This window comes from Borostomias antarcticus, assembly GCF_949987555.1.
Source record: "Borostomias antarcticus genome assembly, chromosome: 6".
Classification (NCBI taxonomy): domain Eukaryota; kingdom Metazoa; phylum Chordata; class Actinopteri; order Stomiiformes; family Stomiidae; genus Borostomias; species Borostomias antarcticus.
The window spans coordinates 1,698,879-1,722,785 of record NC_140239.1 but is presented as its reverse complement, the minus strand read 5'-3'; the positions used below and the strand labels follow the sequence as shown (position 1 = coordinate 1,722,785).

Here is a 23,907-nt window from a genome sequence, read left to right as displayed (position 1 = left end):
CTACTTTTAGCCTTAATGTATCTATGGATACGGGCCCTGAACAACATTTGACATCCCATAATAACACAGTGAGCCAGCGAGCGCCTGCTGTCCTGTCCTGTCCTGTGAGTGACCAGCCAACAGCTCCATCTGACTGGGGTCACACAGGAGTAGGACAGCTGACCTCGCTCTCTGGCGGTCTCTCTCAGTGTCTCTCTCTCTTGTATTTTACCATTTTTAATTTGCACACGACCCAAATGATCCTGTGGGTTAGACAGAGTTGATGTAGTGCGGTAAATTAATATATTTCCATATACATTTATACAACATCTCCATAGGCCATCGTCTGATATGTTTAGACTAGCCGTACCTCACAGTGATGTCAGAACCTGTGTCAATTCTATATTTTGTAAAAAAAAAAAAGGAAGACTTTGCTACTTACCCTACAATGGCTGTCTGTGTGTCTGTGTGTGTGTGCGTGCGTGCCTGTGTGTGTGTGTATGTGTGTGTGTCTGTCTGTGTGTGCGTGCGCGCCTGTGTGTGTGTGTATGCGTGTGTGTACGTGTGTGTGTGCGTGTGTATGCGTGTGTGTACGTGTGTGTGTGTGTGTGTATGCGTGTGTGTACGTGTGTGTGTGCGTGTGTGTACCTGGAGGTACTGGAGCTGTTGTGCATTTGGTTGCTGTTGATGAACAGTATGTTGTTGTTGTTGTTGTTGTTGATGATGTAGCTGTTGAAGTCGCAGGTCTCCAGGCTGCAGCTGCTGTAGGACCCGGTTCTGTTGACTGCTCGCCTGTGATTGGACCTGCTGTTGTTGGGTCTGTGACGGGGCCTGCTGTGATTGGTTCTGTGACGGGGCCTGCTGTGATTGGCTCTGTGACTGGGCCTGCTGTGACTGGGCCTGCTGTGATTGGCTCTGTAAGACCGGCGGTCCGTTCCCAGGCGTCGGAGCTGTGAGGCATGAAAACACACATGTAAAACACACATGTAAAACACACATCTAAAACACACATGTAAAACACACAGGGAGACTATTGTCCCAGAAAACCCCCCATCTACTGCAAAAGGTTACCCTTGCGTATGTTTGTGTATTGTGTGTGTTTGTGTATTGTGTGTGTTTGTGTATTGTGTGTGTTTGTGTATTGTGTATTGTGTATGTTTGTGTGTTTGTGTTTGTGTATTGATGTTTGTGTATTGTGTGTGTTTGTGTATTGTGTGTGTTTGTGTATTGTGTGTGTTTGTGTGTTTGTGTTTGTGTATTGATGTTTCTGTATTGTGTGTGTTTGTATATTGTGTGTATTTGTGTATTGTGTGTGTTTGTGTATTGTGTGTGTTTGTGTGTGTTTGTGTATTGAAGTTTCTGTATTGTGTGTGTTTGTGTATTGTGTGTGTTTGTGTTTGTGTGTATTGTGTGTGTTTGTGTGTTTGTGTATTGTGTGTATTGATGTTTCTGTATTGTGTGTGTTTGTGTATTGTGTGTATTGATGTTTCTGTATTGTGTGTGTTTGTGTATTGTGTGTTTGTGTATTGTGTGTATTGATGTTTCTGTATTGTGTGTGTTTGTGTATTGTGTGTTTGTGTATTGTGTGTGTTTGTGTATTGTGTGTGTTTGTGTGTGTGTGTGTGTGTGTGTGTGTGTGTGTGTGTGTGTGCGCTGGCATCTACCTTTCTGCCCGTTGCTGACCGGTCCAGGCGCCGAGGGCACGGTCATCTTGACGGGGGTCACGGTGTTGGGGAGGGGCAGCACGTTGCTGTTGGCCGCCTTCGGCCGCTGTCTCGGAGCGATGGACGTTTCCGTGGGACCCACCGACTCCGTTATCCTGAAACACGGAGGCAACGGGAACCTCAATCACTCACAAACACACTCCTAAATAGGGCGGGGTTTAAAAAATCAATTAATCGATTCTGAATCGATTCATGAATCCCAAAATCGATCTTGAATTTAATGAATGAATAGTTCATTAATTCATTCAATGATTCATTCATTCATTCATTTTTGGAAATCAGTATCGATACCCAGCCCTAGTATTGATATGTTGCATAACTTGGCAGTCATGTAATTAAGGTTACAGCTTAAAAAAAAAAAAAAAAGGTTTTAGTAACACTAACCGAATCGATATTGAATCGAATCGAATTAAATAGTGATAATCAATTCTGAACCTTGTGAATCGGAATCGAATCGATTCTTGAAATTCGAAATTTTGGTGGAGCGGTGTTGGTGGAGAGGTGTTGGGGGAGAGGTGTTGGGGGAGAGGTGTTGGGGGAGAAGTGTTGGTGGACCGGTGTTGGGGGAGCGGTGTGTTGGTGGAGAGGTGTTGGGGGAGCGGTGTTGGGGGAGCGGTGTGTTGGTGGAGAGGTGTTGGGGGAGAGGTGTTGGGGGAGAGGTGTTGGGGGAGAGGTGTTGGGGGAGCGGTGTTGGGGGAGAGGTGTTGGGGGTGTTGGGGGAGAGGTGTTGGTGGAGAGGTGTTGGTGGAGAGGTGTTGGTGGAGAGGTGTTGGTGTTGGGGGAGAGGTGTTGGTGGAGCGGTGTTGGGGGAGAGGTGTTGGGGGACCAGTGTTGGGGGAGAGGTGTTGGGGGAGCGGTGTTGGGGGAGCGGTGTTGGGGGAGAGGTGTTGGGGGAGAGGTGTTGGTGGAGAGGTGTTGGGGGAGAGGTGTTGGGGGAGAGGTGTTGGGGGAGAGGTGTTGGTGGACCAGTGTTGGTGGACCAGTGTTGGGGGAGAGGTGTTGGGGGAGCGGTGTTGGGGGAGCGGTGTTGGGGGAGAGGTGTTGGGGGAGCGGTGTTGGGGGAGCGGTGTTGGGGGAGCGGTGTTGGGGGAGCGGTGTTGGGGGAGCGGTGTTGGGGGAGCGGTGTTGGGGGAGCGGTGTTGGTGGGACCAGTGTTGGGGGAGCGGTGTTGGGGGAGAGGTGTTGGGGGAGAGGTGTTGGTGGGACCAGTGTTGGTGGAGCGGTGTTGGGGGAGAGGTGTTGGTGGAGAGGTGTTGGGGGAGAGGTGTTGGTGGAGAGGTGTTGGTGGAGAGGTGTTGGGGGAGAGGTGTTGGGGGAGAGGTGTTGGTGGAGCGGTGTTGGGGGAGAGGTGTTGGGGGAGAGGTGTTGGTGGAGAGGTGTTGGGGGAGAGGTGTTGGGGGAGAGGTGTTGGGGGAGCGGTGTTGGTGGAGAGGTGTTGGGGGAGCGGTGTTGGGGGAGCGGTGTTGGGGGAGCGGTGTTGGGGGAGCGGTGTTGGGGGAGAGGTGTTGGGGGAGAGGTGTTGGGGGAGAGGTGTTGGGGGAGAGGTGTTGGGGGAGCGGTGTTGGTGGACTGGTGTTGGGGGAGCGGTGTTGGGGGAGCGGTGTTGGGGGAGCGGTGTTGGGGGAGAGGTGTTGGTGGAGAGATGTTGGGGGAGAGGTGTTGGGGGAGCGGTGTTGGGGGAGAGGTGTTGGTGGGACCAGTGTTGGGGGAGCAGTGTTGGGGGACGAGTGTTGGGGGAGCAGTGTTGGGGGAGCGGTGTTGGGGGAGCGGTGTTGGGGGAGAGGTGGTGGGGGAGCGGTGTTGGGGGAGCGGTGTTGGGGGAGAGGTGGTGGGGGAGCGGTGTTGGGGGAGCGGTGTTGGGGGAGCGGTGTTGGGGGAGAGGTGGTGGGGGAGCGGTGTTGGGGGAGCGGTGTTGGGGGAGAGGTGGTGGGGGAGCGGTGTTGGGGGAGCGTACCTGGCTTTCGTCATGCTCTTCTTGGCAGCGACCTCGCTGGCCGTGAGGGGCTCTGGGAGGGAGGTGGGCAGCGTGGAGCTCTGGGGGAGAGACCAGCACGTCAACACTACCCCACACACACCATAACCCAGCACACACACACACACACCACAACCCCACACACACCCTTACCCTGCACACACACACTCCACAACCCCACACACACACTCCACAACCCCACACACACCCTTACCCTGCACACACACCCTAACCCTGCACACACACACACACACCACAACTCTGCACACACACACACGTCAACACAACCCCACACACACAGTAACCCAGCACACACACCCTTACCCTGCACACACACCCTAACCCTGCACACACACACTCCACAACCCCACACACACCACAACCCAGCACACACACACTCCACAACCCCACACACACCATAACCCAGGGACTCACATAGAGGTTGGGTACGGGGCAGTAGTAACTGACAGGGACTCACATAGAGGTTGGGTACGGGGCAGTAGTAACTGACAGGGACTCACATAGAGGTTGGGTACGGGGCAGTAGTAACTGACAGGACTCACATAGAGGTTGGGTACGGGGCAGTAGTAACTGACAGGGACTCACATAGAGGTTGGGTACGGGGCAGTAGTAACTGACAGGGACTCACATAGAGGTTGGGTACGGGGCAGTAGTAACTGACAGGGACTCACATAGAGGTTGGGTACGGGGCAGTAGTAACTGACAGGGACTCACATAGAGGTTGGGTACGGGGCAGTAGTAACTGACAGGACTCACATAGAGGTTGGGTACGGGGCAGTGAGTAACTGACAGGACTCACATAGAGGTTGGGTACGGGGCAGTAGTAACTGACAGGGACTCACATAGAGGTTGGGTACGGGGCAGTAGTAACTGACAGGGACTCACATAGAGGTTGGGTACGGGGCAGTGAGTAACTGACAGGGAGGGACTCACATAGAGGTTGGGTACGGGACAGTAGTAACTGACAGGGACTCACATAGAGGTTGGGTACGGGGCAGTGAGTAACTGACAGGGAGGGACTCACATAGAGGTTGGGTACGGGGCAGTAGTAACTGACAGGGACTCACATAGAGGTTGGGTACGGGGCAGTAGTAACTGACGGGGACTCACATAGAGGTTGGGTACGGGGCAGTAGTAACTGACGGGGACTCACATAGAGGTTGGGTACGGGACAGTCCTTCCCAGCAAACCTGAAGGCAAAGTAGGACACTTGGAAGATGTCGGGTCTCTTCTCCTGGTCAGGCTCCAGCATGTATCCTGACGGATGAGGACAGCAGAGGGATGAGGACAGACAGAGGAGGGATGAGGACAGACAGAGGAGGGACGAGGACAGACAGAGGGATGAGGGCAGCAGATAAGGGATGAGGATGACAGAGGAGGGATGAGGACAGCAGAGGAGGGATGAGGACAGAGAGTAGGGATGAGGACAGAGAGGAGGGATGAGGACAGACAGAGGAGGAATGAGGTCAGACAGAGGAGGGATGAGGACAGACAGAGGAGGGATGAGGACAGACAGAGGAGGGATGAGGACAGACAGAGGAGGGATGAGGACAGACAGAGGAGGGATGAGGACAGACAGAGGAGGGATGAGGACAGACAGAGGAGGGATGAGGACAGACAGAGGAGGGATGAGGACAGACAGAGGAGGGATGAGGACAGACAGAGGAGGGATGAGGACAGAGAGGAGGGATGAGGACAGACAGAGGAGGGATGAGGACAGACAGAGGAGGGATGAGGACAGACAGAGGAGGGATGAGGACAGACAGAGGAGGGATGAGGACAGACAGAGGAGGGATGAGGACAGACAGAGGAGGGATGAGGACAGCAGAGGAGGGATGAGGACAGACAGAGGAGGGATGAGGACAGACAGAGGAGGGATGAGGACAGACAGAGGAGGGATGAGGACAGACAGGAGGGATGAGGTCAGACAAAGGAGGGATGAGGACAGCAGAGGAGGGGTGAGGACAGACAGAGGAGGGATGAGGACAGAGAGGAGGGATGAGGACAGACAGAGGAGGGATGAGGACAGACAGAGGAGGGATGAGGACAGACAGAGGAGGGATGAGGACGGCAGAGGGGGGATGAGGACAGACAGCACGTCTAGAGATCAGGGTAGAGGAGGCAAACCTGTGTAAATATGTTCACTATAATATTCTTACGCTGGATCCCTTAGACACCGCTACCTTGTTTCACCACATGGGGGAGCTATTGCCTCAATATTTGTACACAGGATAACAGAATGGAGAAGTCAGAAGACCTCTGGGAAATTAGGGGTAGGATCGGTATATGTACCCCCCCCACCCACTTACTGTAAAGCGCATTGTGTTGCCTTTGTGTATTAAATGTGCTATATAAATTAAGACTTTTTCAATTATTGTGCCAGTCATAACAAACACTTTTCAATTTTAAAGGAACTACATTTCCCAATTGGGTAAAACGGCTGATTGATGACCTTGGTGGAGTCTGTGGAGAGTAAGGCGGTACTCACTGATTAAGCAGTGCAGCTTGTAGGAGAACTTGGAATTGTCCGGGACGATGAAGTTTCCGTCGCATATGGCCACCTGACTCTCTCCGAAGGGCAGAGAGAAGAAGCACAGCTTGTACAACAAGCATCCCAGCGCCTGCAACACACCGGGGAAAACACAATGAACACACACGACAACATGCTACGCAAGTGCTGCTGCTAGCTTCCATCTGATAGAAGTACACTGAAACTGGGATTACTAGCGCCGTGCAGGGCCTGCTGATATGGGGGTTGTTGTTGCCTGAACACTTCTCTGGTTGAGGGTTTTGACGCCATCGTCGCCCTTTTGAAACCAGCCGAAATACACTGGGGGGGGAAAAAACAAACCCTGCCAAGTCTCTTGAGGGTTTTAGTTGAAAAGGTCTTCGTTTGCAGAAGCTCTCGACTTAACGGTAATGTATTCAGTCTATATTAGGCTCTGCTCCTCTTGCTGATGTAGTCGTGTGAGATCAAAGGGAATTTGGAATTACCCTGAAGAGTTTGTTCTCAGTCTCAATCCAGAAGCTAGTCTTCTTCTGAGTGGACGTTATGATCAGAACCTGGTTCTATAGTCTAGAAGCTAGTCTTCTTCTGAGTGGACGAGCTGATCAGAACCTGGTTATGTAGTCTAGAAGCTAGTCTTCTTCTAAGTGAATGTGTTAATCAGAACCTGGTTCTATAGTCTAGAAGCTAGTCTTCTTCTAAGTGAATGTGTTAATCAGAACCTGGTTCTATAGTCTAGAAGCTAGTCTTCTTCTGAGAGGACCAGCTGATCAGAACCTGGTTCTGTAGTCTAGAAGCTAGTCTTCTTCTGAGAGGACCAGCTGATCAGAACCTGGTTCTGTAGTCTAGAAGCTAGTCTTCTTCTGAGAGGACCAGCTGATCAGAACCTGGTTCTGTAGTCTAGAAGCTAGTCTTCTTCTGAGAGGACCAGCTGATCAGAACCTGGTTCTGTAGTCTAGAAGCTAGTCTTCTTCTGAGAGGACCAGCTGATCAGAACCTGGTTCTATAGTCTAGAAGCTAGTCTTCTTCTGAGAGGACCAGCTGATCAGAACCTGGTTCTGTAGTCTAGAAGCTAGTCTTCTTCTGAGAGGACCAGCTGATCAGAACCTGGTTCTGTAGTCTAGAAGCTAGTCTTCTTCTGAGAGGACCAGCTGATCAGAACCTGGTTCTATAGTCTAGAAGCTAGTCTTCTTCTGAGAGGACCAGCGGATCAGAACCTGGTTCTATAGTCTAGAAGCTAGTCTTCTTCTGAGAGGACCAGCTGATCAGAACCTGGTTCTATAGTCCAGGACAACGTGGGAAACCGGCCCTGAAGTCCCTTCCCTTCTCCACACAAAGCGGCCTCTCTACTACTGTACTGCTTAACGAGTATCCGCCCGGAACGCACTCAACGCGCCCACTGAACACAGAGCAGGAAGTGGCAGGTGGCCTCCTGCCTTAGTTAAGAGGAAGTGGGTTTTTCCTTAATGCCGGCGTGTCCCATGGTGCCTTGCAGCTGTGGTGGTGGTGGACATTTCACACATGGGCCTAGTTCAAAAACATTCCTCCCTTTCTCAAAGATGTCTGCCATCTTTCATGTTTAAAGTTTACATGTTTTGAACCTGCCTAGTCGACATGACACATGACCTCTGGGAAGCAAGGGAGGGAGGAAGGAAGGGAAGGAGGGAGGGAGGGAGGTGACAGAAACGGACACAATTCAGACTTATTGGACCTGAACTTCGTCCCAAGAGACCTAACTTCCTGTCGTGGTACTGTCGTCACCGGTGATTTACGCACGCACGCACGCACCATGGATGTATTATATAAACTGGATACAGCCACTCCATTCACTGGCCGCTATCAACAATGAAGCCCTATTGAACCGCGCCATCTTGGCAAAATTTGTAGTCATTTGACTATTTCCGGTTACTTTTGACTTGCGCAGTTGTGCTTTTCTGGCCTTCCGGTTACTTTTGACTTGCGCAGTTGAGCTTCTCTGGCCGACGCGCGTCCACGAAAAAGTTCACATTTTTTAATGAAAATGACCACAAGACAACCTCCTGTGCATAGTTGAAATGGTAGTGGGATACGGTGATAAACTGGAGTGATCATTTGACAGCAATTATTAGCCTTTTCCAGGAATGGACAGAAATGGGATATTTTTAGAATAACAGGAATTTATTCACATACAATGTAAAGGAGTTGATGTGTAGCATGAAGATGAAACGATACACTGAGTTTGGGTGTTTTCAGTCAACGTTGGCGTTGACCGCTTCCAGCTATCGAATGGCCGACTGGTGTAAGATGGATAGCCTAACGTTAGAGAGATAAATGTAGGCTATGGTTATGTTAATAAAGCTAACAATGATGTTGTAACATGCATGCAGCACTGCCGATCTGATCTGAACGATTGATTCATTATTACCATGGATCGGTATTGGGATTGATCAAGGGCGAGTGTGAAATAGCAGCCACGAACTCAGCGGGTTTTCCGAGATGCGGTAGCCGCGGCCAGAGCTCCTGCTGGCGGGGAGTGAAGCTCTTCAACTCGCCGGTCACTGGCTCCCTGGAGGAATTTAGCCTGGCTGCAATAACGTTATCGCGAACGGAATGAATACCATCTACTAGCAAACAAAACATGTTCAATTATATTTAACTTGTTAAAACTAAGATGCCAGGATCAAAAAATAATTTCTCCAATTGATATATTTGACAAAAACAGGTTAATATGCAAGCCGGTTTTCATTGCTAAATCAAAGCGGGGAGAGCCGGGAACGCGCGTCTACATTTCAGAGAAATGTGAACTTTTTCGTGGACGCGCGTCGGCCAGAGAAGCTCAACTGCGCAAGTCAAAAGTAACCGGAAATAGCCAAGTGACTACAAATCTAGCCAAGATGGCGCGGTTCAATAGGCCTTCACTTTAGATTTCGATTCCTGGGGGCTTGGCACGCACGCACGCACGCACACACACACACAGGTAAGCATGCTAGCCAGCTAACACCTGCTAGGTGCTACCAACAGACACGTCATTAGACGGCTTTAGCAGGAGATCATACTTCTACTTCTAGATAACTAATGACATCATACTGCTACTGCTAGATAACTAATGAGATCATACTGCTACTGCTAGATAACTAATGACATCATACTGCTACTGCTAGATAACTAATGAATAAACACACATTTCAAGGAGAGCGCATAGCCCTAGGCCCAGAGAAGAGCAGTATATTACAACTGTACTAGCTCTGGTCTATCCTAGGCCCAGAGAAGAGCAGTCCTAGGCCCAGAGAAGAGCAGTCCTAGGCCCAGAGAAGAGCAGTCCTAGGCCCAGAGAAGAGCAGTCCTAGGCCCAGAGAAGAGCAGTATATTACAACTCTACTAGCTCTGGTCGAGACCAATTCAACAATTCAGTGGCTGTGGACAGGGAAACGGTCGCAAATGTGACCAATTTAGTCCCAGTCTGGAGCTCTTTAGTCCCAGTCTGGAGCTCTTTAGTCCCAGTCTGGAGCTCTTTAGTCCCAGTCTGGAGCTCTTTAGTCCCAGTCTGGAGCTCTTTAGTCCCAGTCTGGAGCTCTTTAGTCCCAGTCTGGAGCTCTTTAGTCCCAGTGTGGAGCTCTTTAGTCCCAGTCTGGAGCTCTTTAGACCCAGTCTGGAGCTCTTTAGTCCCAGTCTGGAGCTCTTTAGTCCCAGTCTGGAGCTCTTTAGACCCAGTCTGGAGCTCTTTAGACCCAGTCTGGAGCTCTTTAGTCCCAGTCTGGAGCTCTTTAGTCCCAGTCTGGAGCTCTTTAGTCCCAGTCTGGAGCTCTTTAGTCCCAGTCTGGAGCTCTTTAGACCCAGTCTGGAGCTCTTTAGACCCAGTCTGGAGCTCTTTAGTCCCAGTGTGGAGCTCTTTAGTCCCAGTGTGGAGCTCTTTAGTCCCAGTCTGGAGCTCTTTAGTCCCAGTCTGGAGCTCTTTAGTCCCAGTCTGGAGCTCTTTAGTCCCAGTCTGGAGCTCTTTAGTCCCAGTGTGGAGCTCTTTAGTCCCAGTCTGGAGCTCTTTAGACCCAGTCTGGAGCTCTTTAGTCCCAGTGTGGAGCTCTTTAGTCCCAGTCTGGAGCTCTTTAGTCCCAGTCTGGAGCTCTTTAGTCCCAGTGTGGAGCTCTTTAGTCCCAGTCTGGAGCTCTTTAGACCCAGTCTGGAGCTCTTTAGTCCCAGTCTGGAGCTCTTTAGACCCAGTCTGGAGCTCTTTAGTCCCAGTCTGGAGCTCTTTAGTCCCAGTCTGGAGCTCTTTAGACCCAGTCTGGAGCTCTTTAGACCCAGTCTGGAGCTCTTTAGACCCAGTCTGGAGCTCTTTAGTCCCAGTCTGGAGCTCTTTAGACCCAGTCTGGAGCTCTTTAGACCCAGTCTGGAGCTCTTTAGACCCAGTCTGGAGCTCTTTAGACCCAGTCTGGAGCTCTTTAGACCCAGTCTGGAGCTCTTTAGTCCCAGTCTGGAGCTCTTTAGACCCAGTCTGGAGCTCTTTAGTCCCAGTCTGGAGCTCTTTAGTCCCAGTCTGGAGCTCTTTAGTCCCAGTCTGGAGCTCTTTAGACCCAGTCTGGAGCTCTTTAGACCCAGTCTGGAGCTCTTTAGACCCAGTCTGGAGCTCTTTAGTCCCAGTCTGGAGCTCTTTAGACCCAGTCTGGAGCTCTTTAGTCCCAGTCTGGAGCTCTTTAGACCCAGTCTGGAGCTCTTTAGTCCCAGTCTGGAGCTCTTTAGACCCAGTCTGGAGCTCTTTAGACCCAGTCTGGAGCTCTTTAGTCCCAGTCTGGAGCTCTTTAGTCCCAGTCTGGAGCTCTTTAGTCCCAGTGTGGAGCTCTTTAGTCCCAGTCTGGAGCTCTTTAGACCCAGTCTGGAGCTCTTTAGTCCCAGTCTGGAGCTCTTTAGTCCCAGTCTGGAGCTCTTTAGTCCCAGTCTGGAGCTCTTTAGACCCAGTCTGGAGCTCTTTAGACCCAGTCTGGAGCTCTTTAGTCCCAGTCTGGAGCTCTTTAGTCCCAGTCTGGAGCTCTTTAGTCCCAGTCTGGAGCTCTTTAGACCCAGTCTGGAGCTCTTTAGACCCAGTCTGGAGCTCTTTAGTCCCAGTCTGGAGCTCTTTAGTCCCAGTCTGGAGCTCTGGCCGCATGCACACACACAGAAATGCCTTCCCACACACACACTTACCCAGATATCGGCCTTAGTGGTGATGGGTTTCCCTCCGTACAGATTGATCATCTCTGGGGCTCGATATGACAGGGTTGTGTACCTGCCCGGAGGGGGGGGGGGGAGAGATAGAGAGAGAGAGAGAGAGAGAGAGAGAGAGAGAGAGAGAGAGAGAGAGAGAGAGAGAGGAGATAGAGAGATAGATAGAGAGATAGAGAGAGTGATAGAGGGGGAGAGAGAGAGAGAGAGAGAGAGAGACAGAGACAGACAGACAGACAGACAGACAGACAGACAGACACGCACGCACGTGGTCAGGCAGGGTTAAAGGTCAGCGTGGGAACGCTCCAGCTGAAAGCAGGCCTGGGTCACATACGAGGATCGCGCCCTTGACGTGTTTCTGGGGCGCGTTTGACTTTCCGCGGCGTGAACGAGCGCCTTCTGGATCGTTCCCTTGGTTTGGTGATCGTGAGGTGAGTCCAGTGCGGCCCGTAGTATTTGAGGCCGGTCCAGTTACGTAACGGTTCAAGGCCGGACCGTGTGTGTTTATGGCTGGCGAGGTTGTAAATACAGCAGGTAGTGGCTTATCAGTGCTATGAAACCCAGCACAGCCAAACATGCAAAACAGAGGCGTCTGATTGGACAGCGCTGATTGAGCAACGACACTGGAGAGACGCGCACATATAGGGGGATAAAAACACGTTTTGGGATGGGAGTCGCGCACGCACGCACGCACGCACACACACACTCACTTCTTGATCTCGTCCTCCACGACGCTCACTCCGTCTTTGTGCGGGAGCAGCACTTTGTGGGTGGCGCTGCCGAAGTCACACAGGACGTAGCTCCCCTGGTCATTCAGCAGAATGTTCTCCACCTGCCGGACGACACACACACACACGGGCGCACACACACACACACGGGCGCGCACACACACACAAAGAAACAGGAGCCCTCATTACAGCCATGTTTACACAGCAGCAGGCCTACGCCCCGTCACCTACACACACCGTCCTCTGCAAACACGGAGCACAGCGGCAGGTAGTCCAGCGTGATCCTCTCTGAGAGGAGAGCCTTCAGCCAGCGTCCCCAGGAACCACGAACCAGTAGGGCTGGGTTTAAAAAATCCATTCATCGATTCTGAATCAAATGATTCTGAATCGATTCATGAATCCCAAAATCAATCTTTTATTTAATGAATGAATGAATGAATGAAGGTATGAATAGTTAATTAATTCATTCAATGATTCATTCATTCATTCATTCATTTTTGTAAATCAGTATCGATACCCAGCCCTAGTATTGATGTGTTGCATAACTTGGCAGTCATGTAATTAAGGTTGCAGCTAAAAAAAAAAACAGGTTTTAGTAACACTAACTGAATCGATATTGAATCGAATTGTGATAGTCGATTCTGGACCTTGTGAATCGGAATCGAATCGATTCTTGAAATTCGACTCGATACCCAGCCCTAGTAACCAGAGTGTGTCATTATCAGAGGGGACCGTGCGGATCTGGAAGGAGTTACGATGAGTGACATCAACGGGGGCTTTCTCAGGGTGCGCTGGGTGAGGGGACCAGACTAGCTGGCCAGGGGAGGGATGGGCCTTCCACAGGCTGCGTCTGTTTACACTACATCTGACCCCTGCTGCGTGATATGACTGGACAGAGAGAGAGAGAGGGAGAGAGACAGAGAGAGAGAGACAGAGAGAGAGAGAGAGAGGAGAGAGAGAGGAGAGAGAGAGGGAGAGACAGAGACAGAGAGAGAGACACAGAGAGAGAGATAGAGAGAGAGAGAGAGAGACAGAGACAGAGAGAGAGAGACACAGAGAGAGAGAGAGAGAGAGAGAGAGGAGAGAGAGAGAGGGAGAGACAGAGAGACAGAGAGAGACAGAGAGAGAGAGACACACAGAGAGACAGAGAGAGAGAGAGCTATACCAAACACCACTGACGCAAGAAATCCTGGCAAAAATACCAGGATGTCCTGCTACATCGGGTCGTACCTTTCTGGCTATTCTGACCCACAATCCTGTGCACGGCGGGAAATTGCGTCACGCGTTCCGAGTCAGACAGCTGTGGACGAGTGTCGCTTCGTGGACAGTGAAAGATGTGGTCAAACTTCAAGGCAAAGCAGTACGTCCCAATTGCATGCATACTGCGCGTGAAGTACGTACTTTCTAGGGGCAGCTGTAGTGCGTACTGGAAGGGCTTTTTTCTGCTGTGTTTTTCGTGTTATGCTTTTAAACCTGTAGCACACTGAGATTTTCAAATGAAAAGTGTGTTATAAATAAAATGTATTATTTTTATTATTATCATTATTATTATTAATAATAATCATAACAATAATAATAGTAGTAGTAGTATCATTATTATTATTATTATTATTAATAGTAGTAGTATTAGTAGTAGTATCATTAATAATATTATTATTATTAAGAATAGTAGTAGTAGTAAAGCTTAGAAGTATGTGATTTGGAACGCAGCCAAAGTGCATGTTTAGAAGGGAGGGGAGAAAGAGAGAGAGGGGGGGGGGGCTTTGTAAGATGGGAAAGTGATTAGAGAAGTAGGAGGCGGCCACACAGCTACACAGTAGGAGAGAGAACGAAAGAGAAAGAGAGAGAGAGAACGAAAGAGAAAGAGAGAGAGAGAGAGATGATGTTGGCCCATGGAGGGATTGGAGCCGACAGGCGGAAGGCGGGTGAGGAGGAGGGGGGGTGATGGATGGGAGGGGGGAGGAGGGAGGACAGGAAGAGAGGGATGAGGACGGGAGGGAGGAGAGGAGGGAGGCAGGGGGAAGGAGGGAGGGAGGAAGAGGACTGGGTGGACTATGGGTGGTGAGTTCACAGAAGAGAGCTGAGGGAGGAGAGAGAGAGATAAGCAGGAGAGATGAGATAGAAGGTGATCCGAGGAGGAAGACATGGAGAGAGGAGGGAGAGAGAGGAGAGGAGAGGAGAGGAGAGGAGAGGAGAGGAGAGGAGAGGAGAGGAGAGGAGAGGAGAGGAGAGGAGAGGAGAGGAGAGGAGAGGAGGGGAGAGGAGGGGAGAGGAGAGGAGAGGAGGGGAGGGGAGAGGAGAGGAGAGGAGAGGAGAGGAGAGGAGAGGAGAGGAGAGGAGAGGAGAGGAGAGGAGAGGAGAGGAGAGGAGAGGAGAGGAGAGGAGAGGAGAGGAGAGGAGAGGAGAGGAGAGGAGAGGAGGGGAGGGGAGGGGAGAGGGGAGGAGAGATGAGGAGGAGAGGAGAGGAGGGGAGGGGAGGGGAGAGGAGAGGAGAGGAGAGGAGAGGAGAGGAGAGGAGAGGAGAGGAGAGGAGAGGAGAGGAGAGGAGAGGAGAGGAGAGGAGAGGAGAGGAGAGGAGAGGAGAGGAGGGGAGGGGAGGGGAGAGGGGAGGGGAGGGGAGGGGAGGGGAGGGGAGGGGAGGGGAGGGGAGAGGAGAGGAGAGGAGAGGAGAGGAGAGGAGAGGAGAGGAGAGGAGAGGAGAGGAGAGGAGAGGAGAGGAGAGGAGAGGAGAGGAGAGGAGAGGAGAGGAGAGGAGAGGAGGAGAGGAGGGGGGTCCGCTTGCCTTCAGGTCTCGGTGGACCACGGGGGTCTTGCACTGGTGCAGTCTGGCCACGGCCTCGCAGGTGTCGCAGAAGATGGCGAGAACCTCCGGCTCGGTGAACCCCACGGTCAGCCTCTGGTTCATCTGCTTCACCACCTGACCCGCTAGAGAGAGAGAGAGAGAGAGAGAGAGAGAGAGATCAGCCTCTGGTTCATCTGCTTCACCACCTGACCCGCTAGAGAGAGAGAGAGAGAGAGAGAGAGAGAGAGATCAGCCTCTGGTTCATCTGCTTCACCACCTGACCCGCTAGAGAGAGAGAGAGAGAGAGAGAGAGAGAGAGAGAGATCAGCCTCTGGTTCATCTGCTTCACCACCTGACCCGCTAGAGAGAGAGAGAGAGAGAGAGAGAGAGAGAGAGATCAGCCTCTGGTTCATCTGCTTCACCACCTGACCCGCTAGAGAGAGAGAGAGAGAGAGAGAGAGAGAGAGATCAGCCTCTGGTTCATCTGCTTCACCACCTGACCCGCTAGAGAGAGAGAGAGTGAGAGAGAGAGAGAGAGAGAGAGAGAGCGAGAAAGAGAGAGAGAGAGAGGTCAGCCTCTGGTTCATCTGCTTCACCACCTGACCCGCTAGAGAGAGAGAGAGAGAGAGAGAGAGGGAGAGAGAGAGAGAGAGAGAGGTCAGCCTCTGGTTCATCTGCTTCACCACCTGACCCGCTAGAGAGAGAGAGAGAGAGAGAGAGGGAGAGAGAGAGAGAGAGAGAGAGAGGGAGAGAGAGAGGGGGGGGGGCGGGGGAGAGAGAGAGGGAGAGAGAGATCTGACTGATTGAAACCCCTTCGGAGGATGGGTCAAGTTCTTTGCCTACGCTAGTCTGGGACAGTTTCTCAAGAACGAGAGAAAAAAGGAAGAATGTGTGGAAAGTAAAGAAAGTCTCACTCACTTAACTATTGAAATGAACAGAATCACTTAACTATTGAAATGAACAGAATCACTGATTCGAGAGTGAATCGCGATGCATCTGAGAATGGATTTCCCCCTAACCCTATTGGACGAGCCCTCATCCACACAGACCCCACAGGGACACCTGAACACAGCAACAACCCTGAACACACACCTGAATCACAGACTGACTACACAACACCACACACCTGAATCACACAGACTGACTACACACCTGAACACCTGAATCACACAGACTGACTACACAACACCACACACCTGAACACCTGTATCACACAGACTGACTACACACCACCACACACCTGAACACCAGAATCACACAGACTGACTACACACCACACACCTGAACACCAGAATCACAGACTGACTACACACCACCACACACCTGAACACCAGAATCACACAGACTGACTACACACCACACACCTGAACACCTGAATCACACAGACTGACTACACGACACCACACACCTGAACACCAGAATCACAGACTGACTACACAACACACACCTGAACACCTGAATCACACAGACTGACTACACAACACACACCTGAACACCAGAATCACAGACTGACTACACAACACCACACACCTGAACACACACCTGAATCACACTGACTGACTACACAACACCACACACCTGAACACCAGTATCACACAGACTGACTACACAACAACACACACCTGAACACCAGAATCACACAGACTGACTACACACCACACACCTGAACACCAGAGTCACAGACTGACTACACACCACACACCTGAACACCTGAATCACACAGACTGACTACACGACACCACACACCTGAACACCAGAATCACAGACTGACTACACAACACACACCTGAACACCTGAATCACACAGACTGACTACACAACACCACACACCTGAACACACACCTGAATCACACTGACTGACTACACACCACCACACACCTGAACACACACCTGAATCACACAGACTGACTACACAACACCACACACCTGAACACCAGAATCACAGACTGACTACACAACACAGACCTGAACACCAGAATCACAGACCGACTACACACCACACACCTGAACACCAGAATCACACAGACCGACTACACACCACACACCAGTATCACACAGACTGACTACACACCACACACCTGAACACCAGAATCACAGACTGACTACACACCACACACCTGAACACCAGAATCACAGACTGACTACATAACACAGACCTGAACACCAGAATCACAGACTGACTACACAACACACACCTGAACACCAGAATCACAGACTGACTACACAACACCACCTACCTTGGTACACACTACTGTACATATACTACAGCATATAATTAGTATGTACTGCATAGTATATGATTAGTATACAACATAGTATATAATTAGTATGTAGTACATATGTAGTACAGCATAGTATATAATTAGTACATAATTAGTATGTACTAACTACATAGTATATTAGAACGTACTACATAGTATACAATATAATGAGTATGTACTGTACTAGATAGTAGAGGTACAGAGTGGTGGTTTGGGCGAGGAGGAGGATGAATGAATGAATGAATGAATGAATGAATGAATGAATGAATGAATGAATGTATGAAAATGTTTATTCATACACACTTAAAATGAATATACTAATATGTTTTACAAACAATTGTCAGATGTTACCTTTACAGAACTCCATGAGTATGAGCACCTCCCAGACGCTGTCGGACACGGCGTTGATGGTGGAGTCCAGGTACGCCACGATGTTCTTGTGACCGGACAGCTCCTTCTGCACACATCAACGAGACACACAGACTTTACACAGGGCTGTAATGGTGGCTATTCATCTCATCCGGACGCTTCCGCTCATCGATGCACAGACGGGGCTTGGTATCCTGTGCGGCGTGCGAGTGTGGCGCCGAGGAACAAACCGCAGACCGCATCATTCAGGACTGTCCGGTATACCGGACACCCGACGGAATGCACGACCTGACGGTTGAGGATGACGAAGAGAGAGAGAGAGAGAGAGAGAGAGAGAGAGAGAGAGAGAGAGAGAGAAAGGGAGACAGAGACAGAGAGAGAGAGAAAGGGAGAGAGAGAGAGAAAGGGAGAGAGAGAGAGAGAGAGAGAGAGAAAGAGAAAGGGAGAGAGAAAGGGAGAGAGAGAGAAAGGGAGAGAGAGAGAAAGGGAGAGAGAGGGAGAGAGAGAGAAAGGTAGAGAGAAAGGGAGAGAGAGTGGGAGAGAGAAACACTAAAGTGTGTGTGTGTGTGTGTGTGTGTGTGTGTGTGTGTGTGTGTGTGTGTGTGTGTTCATCATTGTTAACGGTCATCTCTGTGCTGCAGACGGACACACCTAGCTGTCCAGCTAAGCCTGAGCTGTTCAGTTACAGATTGGGGTCAGGAGGAGTTCGGGGAACCACATCTGTTACCCAAGTTCAACAGGTTCCTTGGTTCCGTCCGGCTCGGTGAATACGGAACCTAAAGCAGTTGTTGGATGTTTTTGGGGTTTGTGAATTCAACTGGGTGTGAGATGGAGGCTTTTTCCCGGGATATAGAGACATTTTTCTGGGATTCCTGTGGGTCATGAGATTCCCTCAGGAATCCCGCCAGTCGGGAGTCAGTTTCACTGCTCGTCACGTGACGGGACAGGAAAACAAGAGAGCGAAGATCATAAATAACAGGTCAACAAGGTCAGGGTTTGTTTGTTTTTTTACATACAAAAATGTGCATTTCTAATACAAATAAACACTTATTTTTGTACCATATTAACGCTGGGGTATAAACGGGCGGGATTAGGATTAAGTTATGACCACAGTGTGTTCTGACGCTACTCTACGTTCTACTGTTCGCTGCGTCTGGGACTTAAAACTGGACTTGGTGGAGTTTCAAAGAGGATCAGTCATTCACTCTCTTCCTGTTCGTTACCCATGAGGCAGCGCTACAGTATACCAGCTGTGGAAGAGCGTTTCAACAGGTGAGCGGTTCTTTACTGCCGAGGGCCGTCTTAACTTTCTGGCCTGGTGATTGAATACAAAACCGCCCGAGAACATATAAAGTCATCTAAGAACAGGTTGGCTAGAAATCAAGCGCCATTGTAACATCTCGCCAGGGACAGATGGAAACTAGCTTTTTGGCTGATAAAAAAAACAAACATTGCTTTGCTTAAAGACTCACTCGCCACTAAAACAATTAAAGAGGGTGACAAAAACGCTAATCGGACGAGAGAGAGTCATTCCTGTCATTTTTCCGAGATTGCGACAGGACAGGATTATTGTTTTTCCTGTCATGGGATTAGGACAGGACGGGATGTTGCGTGTGGGAGTGGGACAGGTGTGACAATCCTCTCCAGTGTCACCCTCTAGTGTGAAACATCCTATCAATGTCATCAATGAGATTTATATGATAATGTGAGTTACGGTCAACAATGTCATAGTGTCTTTAAAGCTGTCAATAAAATGAGATGAATTGCAGTTTGCCAAGTGTTTGATGTAGCCTATTGCTATAAACTAAGATTGTAGGTCTATAAACCACGCTTCATCATGTGATGTTTTTGGTTTATGTTTTTTTTTAATGTTCCATCAAAGTCGTGTGTTTCTGCTACGAAGACAGACATGCTGTTCATCTACATTTTGACAGGTGACAAAGACCTATTGACTGAAATGTTTTCAAGTTTCAATGCACGGCTTGGGGAGCATGCGCAGCTGTGTGTGTCTGGTCTGTGGGAGCATGCGCAGCTGTGTGTGTCTGGTCTGTGGGAGCATGCGCAGCTGTGTGTGTCTGGTCTGTGGGAGCATGCGCAGCTGTGTGTGTCTGGTCTGTGGGAGCATGCGCAGCTGTGTGTGTCTGGTCTGTGGGAGCATGCGCAGCTGTGTGTGTCTGGTCTGTCACGGCTTCGGGAGCATGCGCAGCCGTGTGTGTCTGGTCTGTGGGAGCATGCGCAGCTGTGTGTGTCTGGTCTGTGGGAGCATGCGCAGCCGTGTGTGTCTGGTCTGTGGGAGCATGCGCAGCTGTGTGTGTCTGGTCTTTGGGAGCATGCGCAGATGTGTGTGTCTGGTCTGTGGGAGCATGCGCAGCTGTGTGTGTCTGGTCTGTGGGAGCATGCGCAGCTGTGTGTGTCTGGTCTGTGCTCGCTCACCATGATGGTGATCTCTCTCTTGTAGATGTTGAGGTCCGGGAGGTTGTTCACGTACATCCTCTTCAGGGCGCAGCGCACGCCGCTGTGCGTCCGAGCCAGGAACACGACCGAGAAGCCTCCTGGGGAGGGGGCGGAGCATGGCGTTAGCATGTGTAAATTAAAAATCTTACTTGGTTTAGTTTAGATTTCAAAAAACACGCTGAGTGGTCGGTCAAGCTGGTTTCAAACAAAGACTAAGTTTATTCTATGTTAGTATTTGCAAGTCGGACTCAAGCACAGGAAGTAAATCCAGGCAAGAGTGAGTGACTGGGGAACGAAAGAGATAGTTTATAACGTGAAAAAGGAAGTGACACAGTTTCAGGATGAAGAGGACAGGGAAGTGATGTCACACAGGAAGAATTTGTAGTTTTAACAGACTGATTCTAGAGGAAAGAACTACAAAGTTAGAACCACAGTCAAGTAGGAAAACAAAACAGTTTGGTGAGACTTGAATTTCATTCACACATGGCGTTCAGCCACGGACAGACAGACACTCCATCTTGTTTCATTTCTCAAAGAGTGACAACATGTTTTGTTTTTCGTCTTTGATGCTGAGTCACTCCCAACCAACTTTGACCGCCATGACCTCGAAATAAGTCCATCCCCTTAGAACACCTCTATCCAAACATGCTGTCCTCCACCAATGATGTACCGCCCCTTTATACAACAGGTCATTCCAACCTCACAATCTGATTGGATAAAAGCCATTGTATATTTACAATACAGTCAGCCAAACTGCAATACTTTGCCCCACAACGTGGGGAGAGCAACAACGACAGAAGCAGTGAAGTTTTAGTTTGAGTTCAGACCACTTCAGACTTCCTTATTCAGTGTTGCACAGTAGCCACCAGGAGGCGTCGTTGAGCAAACTCAATTCGTCTGGCAGTACGCCTGTCTAGGCTATAACTGCCTATAGTTAAACTAGTATATTCGTTGTATTATATTGTGTACATTGACAGTCTAAGCTAAATGAAGACAACACATTATTAATGAAGGTGCTACTGGGATTTATTCTCATGAGTTTTCAACCATCGACAAGATCCAGAGTTAGCAAATAACTCCCTCTTTCTTTTGCTGTCACTTCCTCAGTTAGTGTTGTATTTAGTAGGCCTATTTTAGTATCGTATCGATCTACAATACCTTGCCGCTGTGAAAATCCACATTTCCCCACCCTGGTGAATAATAAAAGCCCTCCTATCCGATTAACCAGCAATATTTCCACTGCTTCGAGGTAACGCCCACTCGCTCACTCGATGAATATCATGAATTGGTCCGTAGGCCTAATGGTCAATAATGTAATTATCACAAACATTTGAATAGATTTCCTCCCCGTCTTTCTGTGACATTCGCTACCAGCAAACAGCGAAAACACATGTCCTCAATGTATTTATATTAGGCTATTATTAGCCTATCCAACCACACAGCTGGACCACGCCAACGAGTGTTGAATGTGATCAGCGTGTGATTTCCCGGGGAGGATGGAGGGGATTTCCATGTCTCTGCTCTTGATCTCCTCTGTGATCACTCATTTTTATCACCGGGGGGGGGGGGGGGGGGGATGTGTTTTATCCCCCCTTCTGGTCGTCTGGACGAATCCTCCTCAAGTTAGTAGGGGGTAATTGGGTCAATTGGCTCTGAAATTGGGTGAAAATGGGATAGAATCCTAAAAGAAATGTACAAAATAAAATAAAAAGTTGTCGAAAAAAAAGCTGTTATAGCTATAACCTATTTCCAAAATTCCCAAGTTCCGCAGGAAATTTACCAGAATTTTTTAGGAAATGTTCCACCCCTTTGCGACCCTAGTTGTCGCTGAGTCACTGAAAAGGGGGGGGGGGTTCACAGAGCCAGCGGGGAGGAGAGAGGATGTGTGTGTGTGGGGGGGGGGGGCACAATGGTGCACTTGTTGCCCACACAAACACAAGTCCTCTCCGGTGGCCTGGAAGGAACATGGGTCCAGACGGGGCCTCGGCAGGGCTGCAGGGCCCTTGAAGGGCCCCGGGGGTGGGGGCCTCATGGAGGAAGGCTTCGTCAGCGCTCAGCACCACTGGGACCGGTGGGACAGTACAGGCCCCTCCAGACCCCTGGGTCAGGCCCCTCTCTGGGCCCCTGGGTCAGGCCCCTCTGGGCCCCTGGGTCAGGCCCCTCCGGGCCCCTGGGTCAGGCCCCTCTCTGGGCCCCTGGGTCAGGCCCCCCTCTGGGCCCCTGGGTCAGGCCCCTCTCTGGGCCCCTGGGTCAGGCCCCTCTCTGGGCCCCTGGGTCAGGCCCCTCTCTGGGCCCCTGGGTCAGGCCCCTCTGGGCCCCTGGGTCAGGACCCTCTGGGCCCCTGGGTCAGGCCCCTCTCTGGGCCCCTGGGTCAGGCCTCTCTGGGCCCCTGGGTCAGACCCCTCTGGGCCCCTGGGTCAGGCCCCTCTGGGCCCCTGGGTCAGGCCCCTCCGGGCCCCTGGGTCAGTCAGCTCAGGCCGTTCTCACATGCTGGGGTAGGACTTTTCCCTTTGTGTTGGATGAGACCTTATGGGGGTCAGGTTCACCTCCGTGAGCAGGAAAAACAACCTTGTTGACGTTGCAAGACAAAAGCTGACGTTTAAACAACGTTACTGCAGGACACATTACTAGATCAAGCCTCCCCGCTCAGTACTGACGATGTAGGACACGATCTCTGTGACAACGCGCACACAGACGTGCACACGCACACAGACGTGCACACGCACACTCTCTCAGGAGTGAATCAGCACTGTTAGCCATCTGCACACACAATAAAGCAGGGCACTAATGAGAGGAACGACAGAGTGTTTCCCAGGGTGCAGCTGATGACAATAACGGGGGGTGGGGGGGGGGGGTGAACCACCACCAAACCACTTGGCAGTGCCAGGCAGGCAGAAGTCGTGACCAGCTAGAGGTCGTGACCAGCTAGAGGTCGTGACCAGTTAGAGGTCAAACAAATATGTTTTAAGTACATGATTTCATAGTTGTAAAAGGAGAAGGATGAAGCCTGTGCTTATCGTGCCCTACCTCTATCCTTCTCTATATTGATTTGGTGATTTTAACAGAAAAAACAACAACATGGCTTCTCATAAATGTTATTTAAGAAAACAAGGATAGACATCAGAAAGCTACTGTAATATCAGAATACACAGAATCAGAATACACTTTATTGTCTCACAATGTGAGACATTTGTCTTGGGCACACATGCTGTACTAGACAGTCAACACACAGTATGGCACATAGTCCTAGTCCTTATTAAAGGTCACCTCTAGCCCATTTGTTCAGACGGGACTTGAATCTATTTGCATTTCTCCTTTTCAGATCTCTAGGCAAAGTGTGAAAGAGCAGACACTGGATATAAAATGGACTCCTTCGCTATACAATGTGTCTTCCCCTAACCAGTCTGACTCGTGTGTGTTCTGATGCTTTTTTCTTTCGTTTCTCTTCCAAAGGAACTGGCAAGGAAGAGCTGTGTGCGTACAGGAAGAGGTCACAAGAGCGAGCTGACCAAAAGTCATTAATGAAGAGGTCAAGTCACAAGAGCGAGCTGACCAAGGTCATTAATGAAGAGGTCAGGTCACATGATCTAAGGTCACTGGGTCCTTCCCTCCATCTGCACTGACAACGTTGAACCGGGTATCCTCGGTGGAGGAAAGCAGAGGAGGCCACTCAAGAGTATGGAGACGCACCCCTGAAAACCAGGGGGTAGAGAGAGCAGGTCAGAGGTCACGCCGTGAGCGGTTGATTTCGGCACAAATTTGAATTGAATTTGAATCGACTCGAGTCAATTCAATTTATCGGCCAACGCTGTTTCACTGCTACCTCAGGGTTCAGGACGGACGCCACGGTAACGAGACGGACGCCATGGTAACGAGACGTGACCAACAGGCTGTGTTGAGTGACAACAGAGCGCGGAAGCAAGCGGAGAGTAAGATATGG

The 23,907-nt window shown here is 50.3% G+C and overlaps 1 protein-coding gene across 1 annotated transcript in view; it reads right to left on the bottom strand.

Moving 5' to 3' along the window:
- Positions 1-23,907, bottom strand: part of bmp2k (BMP2 inducible kinase) — a 57,445-nt gene that overhangs the window by 14,508 nt on the left and 19,030 nt on the right. Inside the window, exons 2-11 of the mRNA XM_084439590.1 lie at positions 19,947-20,065; positions 17,496-17,601; positions 14,885-15,027; positions 12,085-12,206; positions 11,357-11,438; positions 6,185-6,317; positions 4,850-4,953; positions 3,658-3,737; positions 1,644-1,798; positions 628-929 (exon numbers count right to left, since the gene is read on the bottom strand). Coding sequence (XP_084295716.1) covers positions 628-929; positions 1,644-1,798; positions 3,658-3,737; positions 4,850-4,953; positions 6,185-6,317; positions 11,357-11,438; positions 12,085-12,206; positions 14,885-15,027; positions 17,496-17,601; positions 19,947-20,065 — 1,346 coding nt within the window. The remainder of the gene's footprint in view (positions 1-627; positions 930-1,643; positions 1,799-3,657; positions 3,738-4,849; positions 4,954-6,184; positions 6,318-11,356; positions 11,439-12,084; positions 12,207-14,884; positions 15,028-17,495; positions 17,602-19,946; positions 20,066-23,907) is intronic.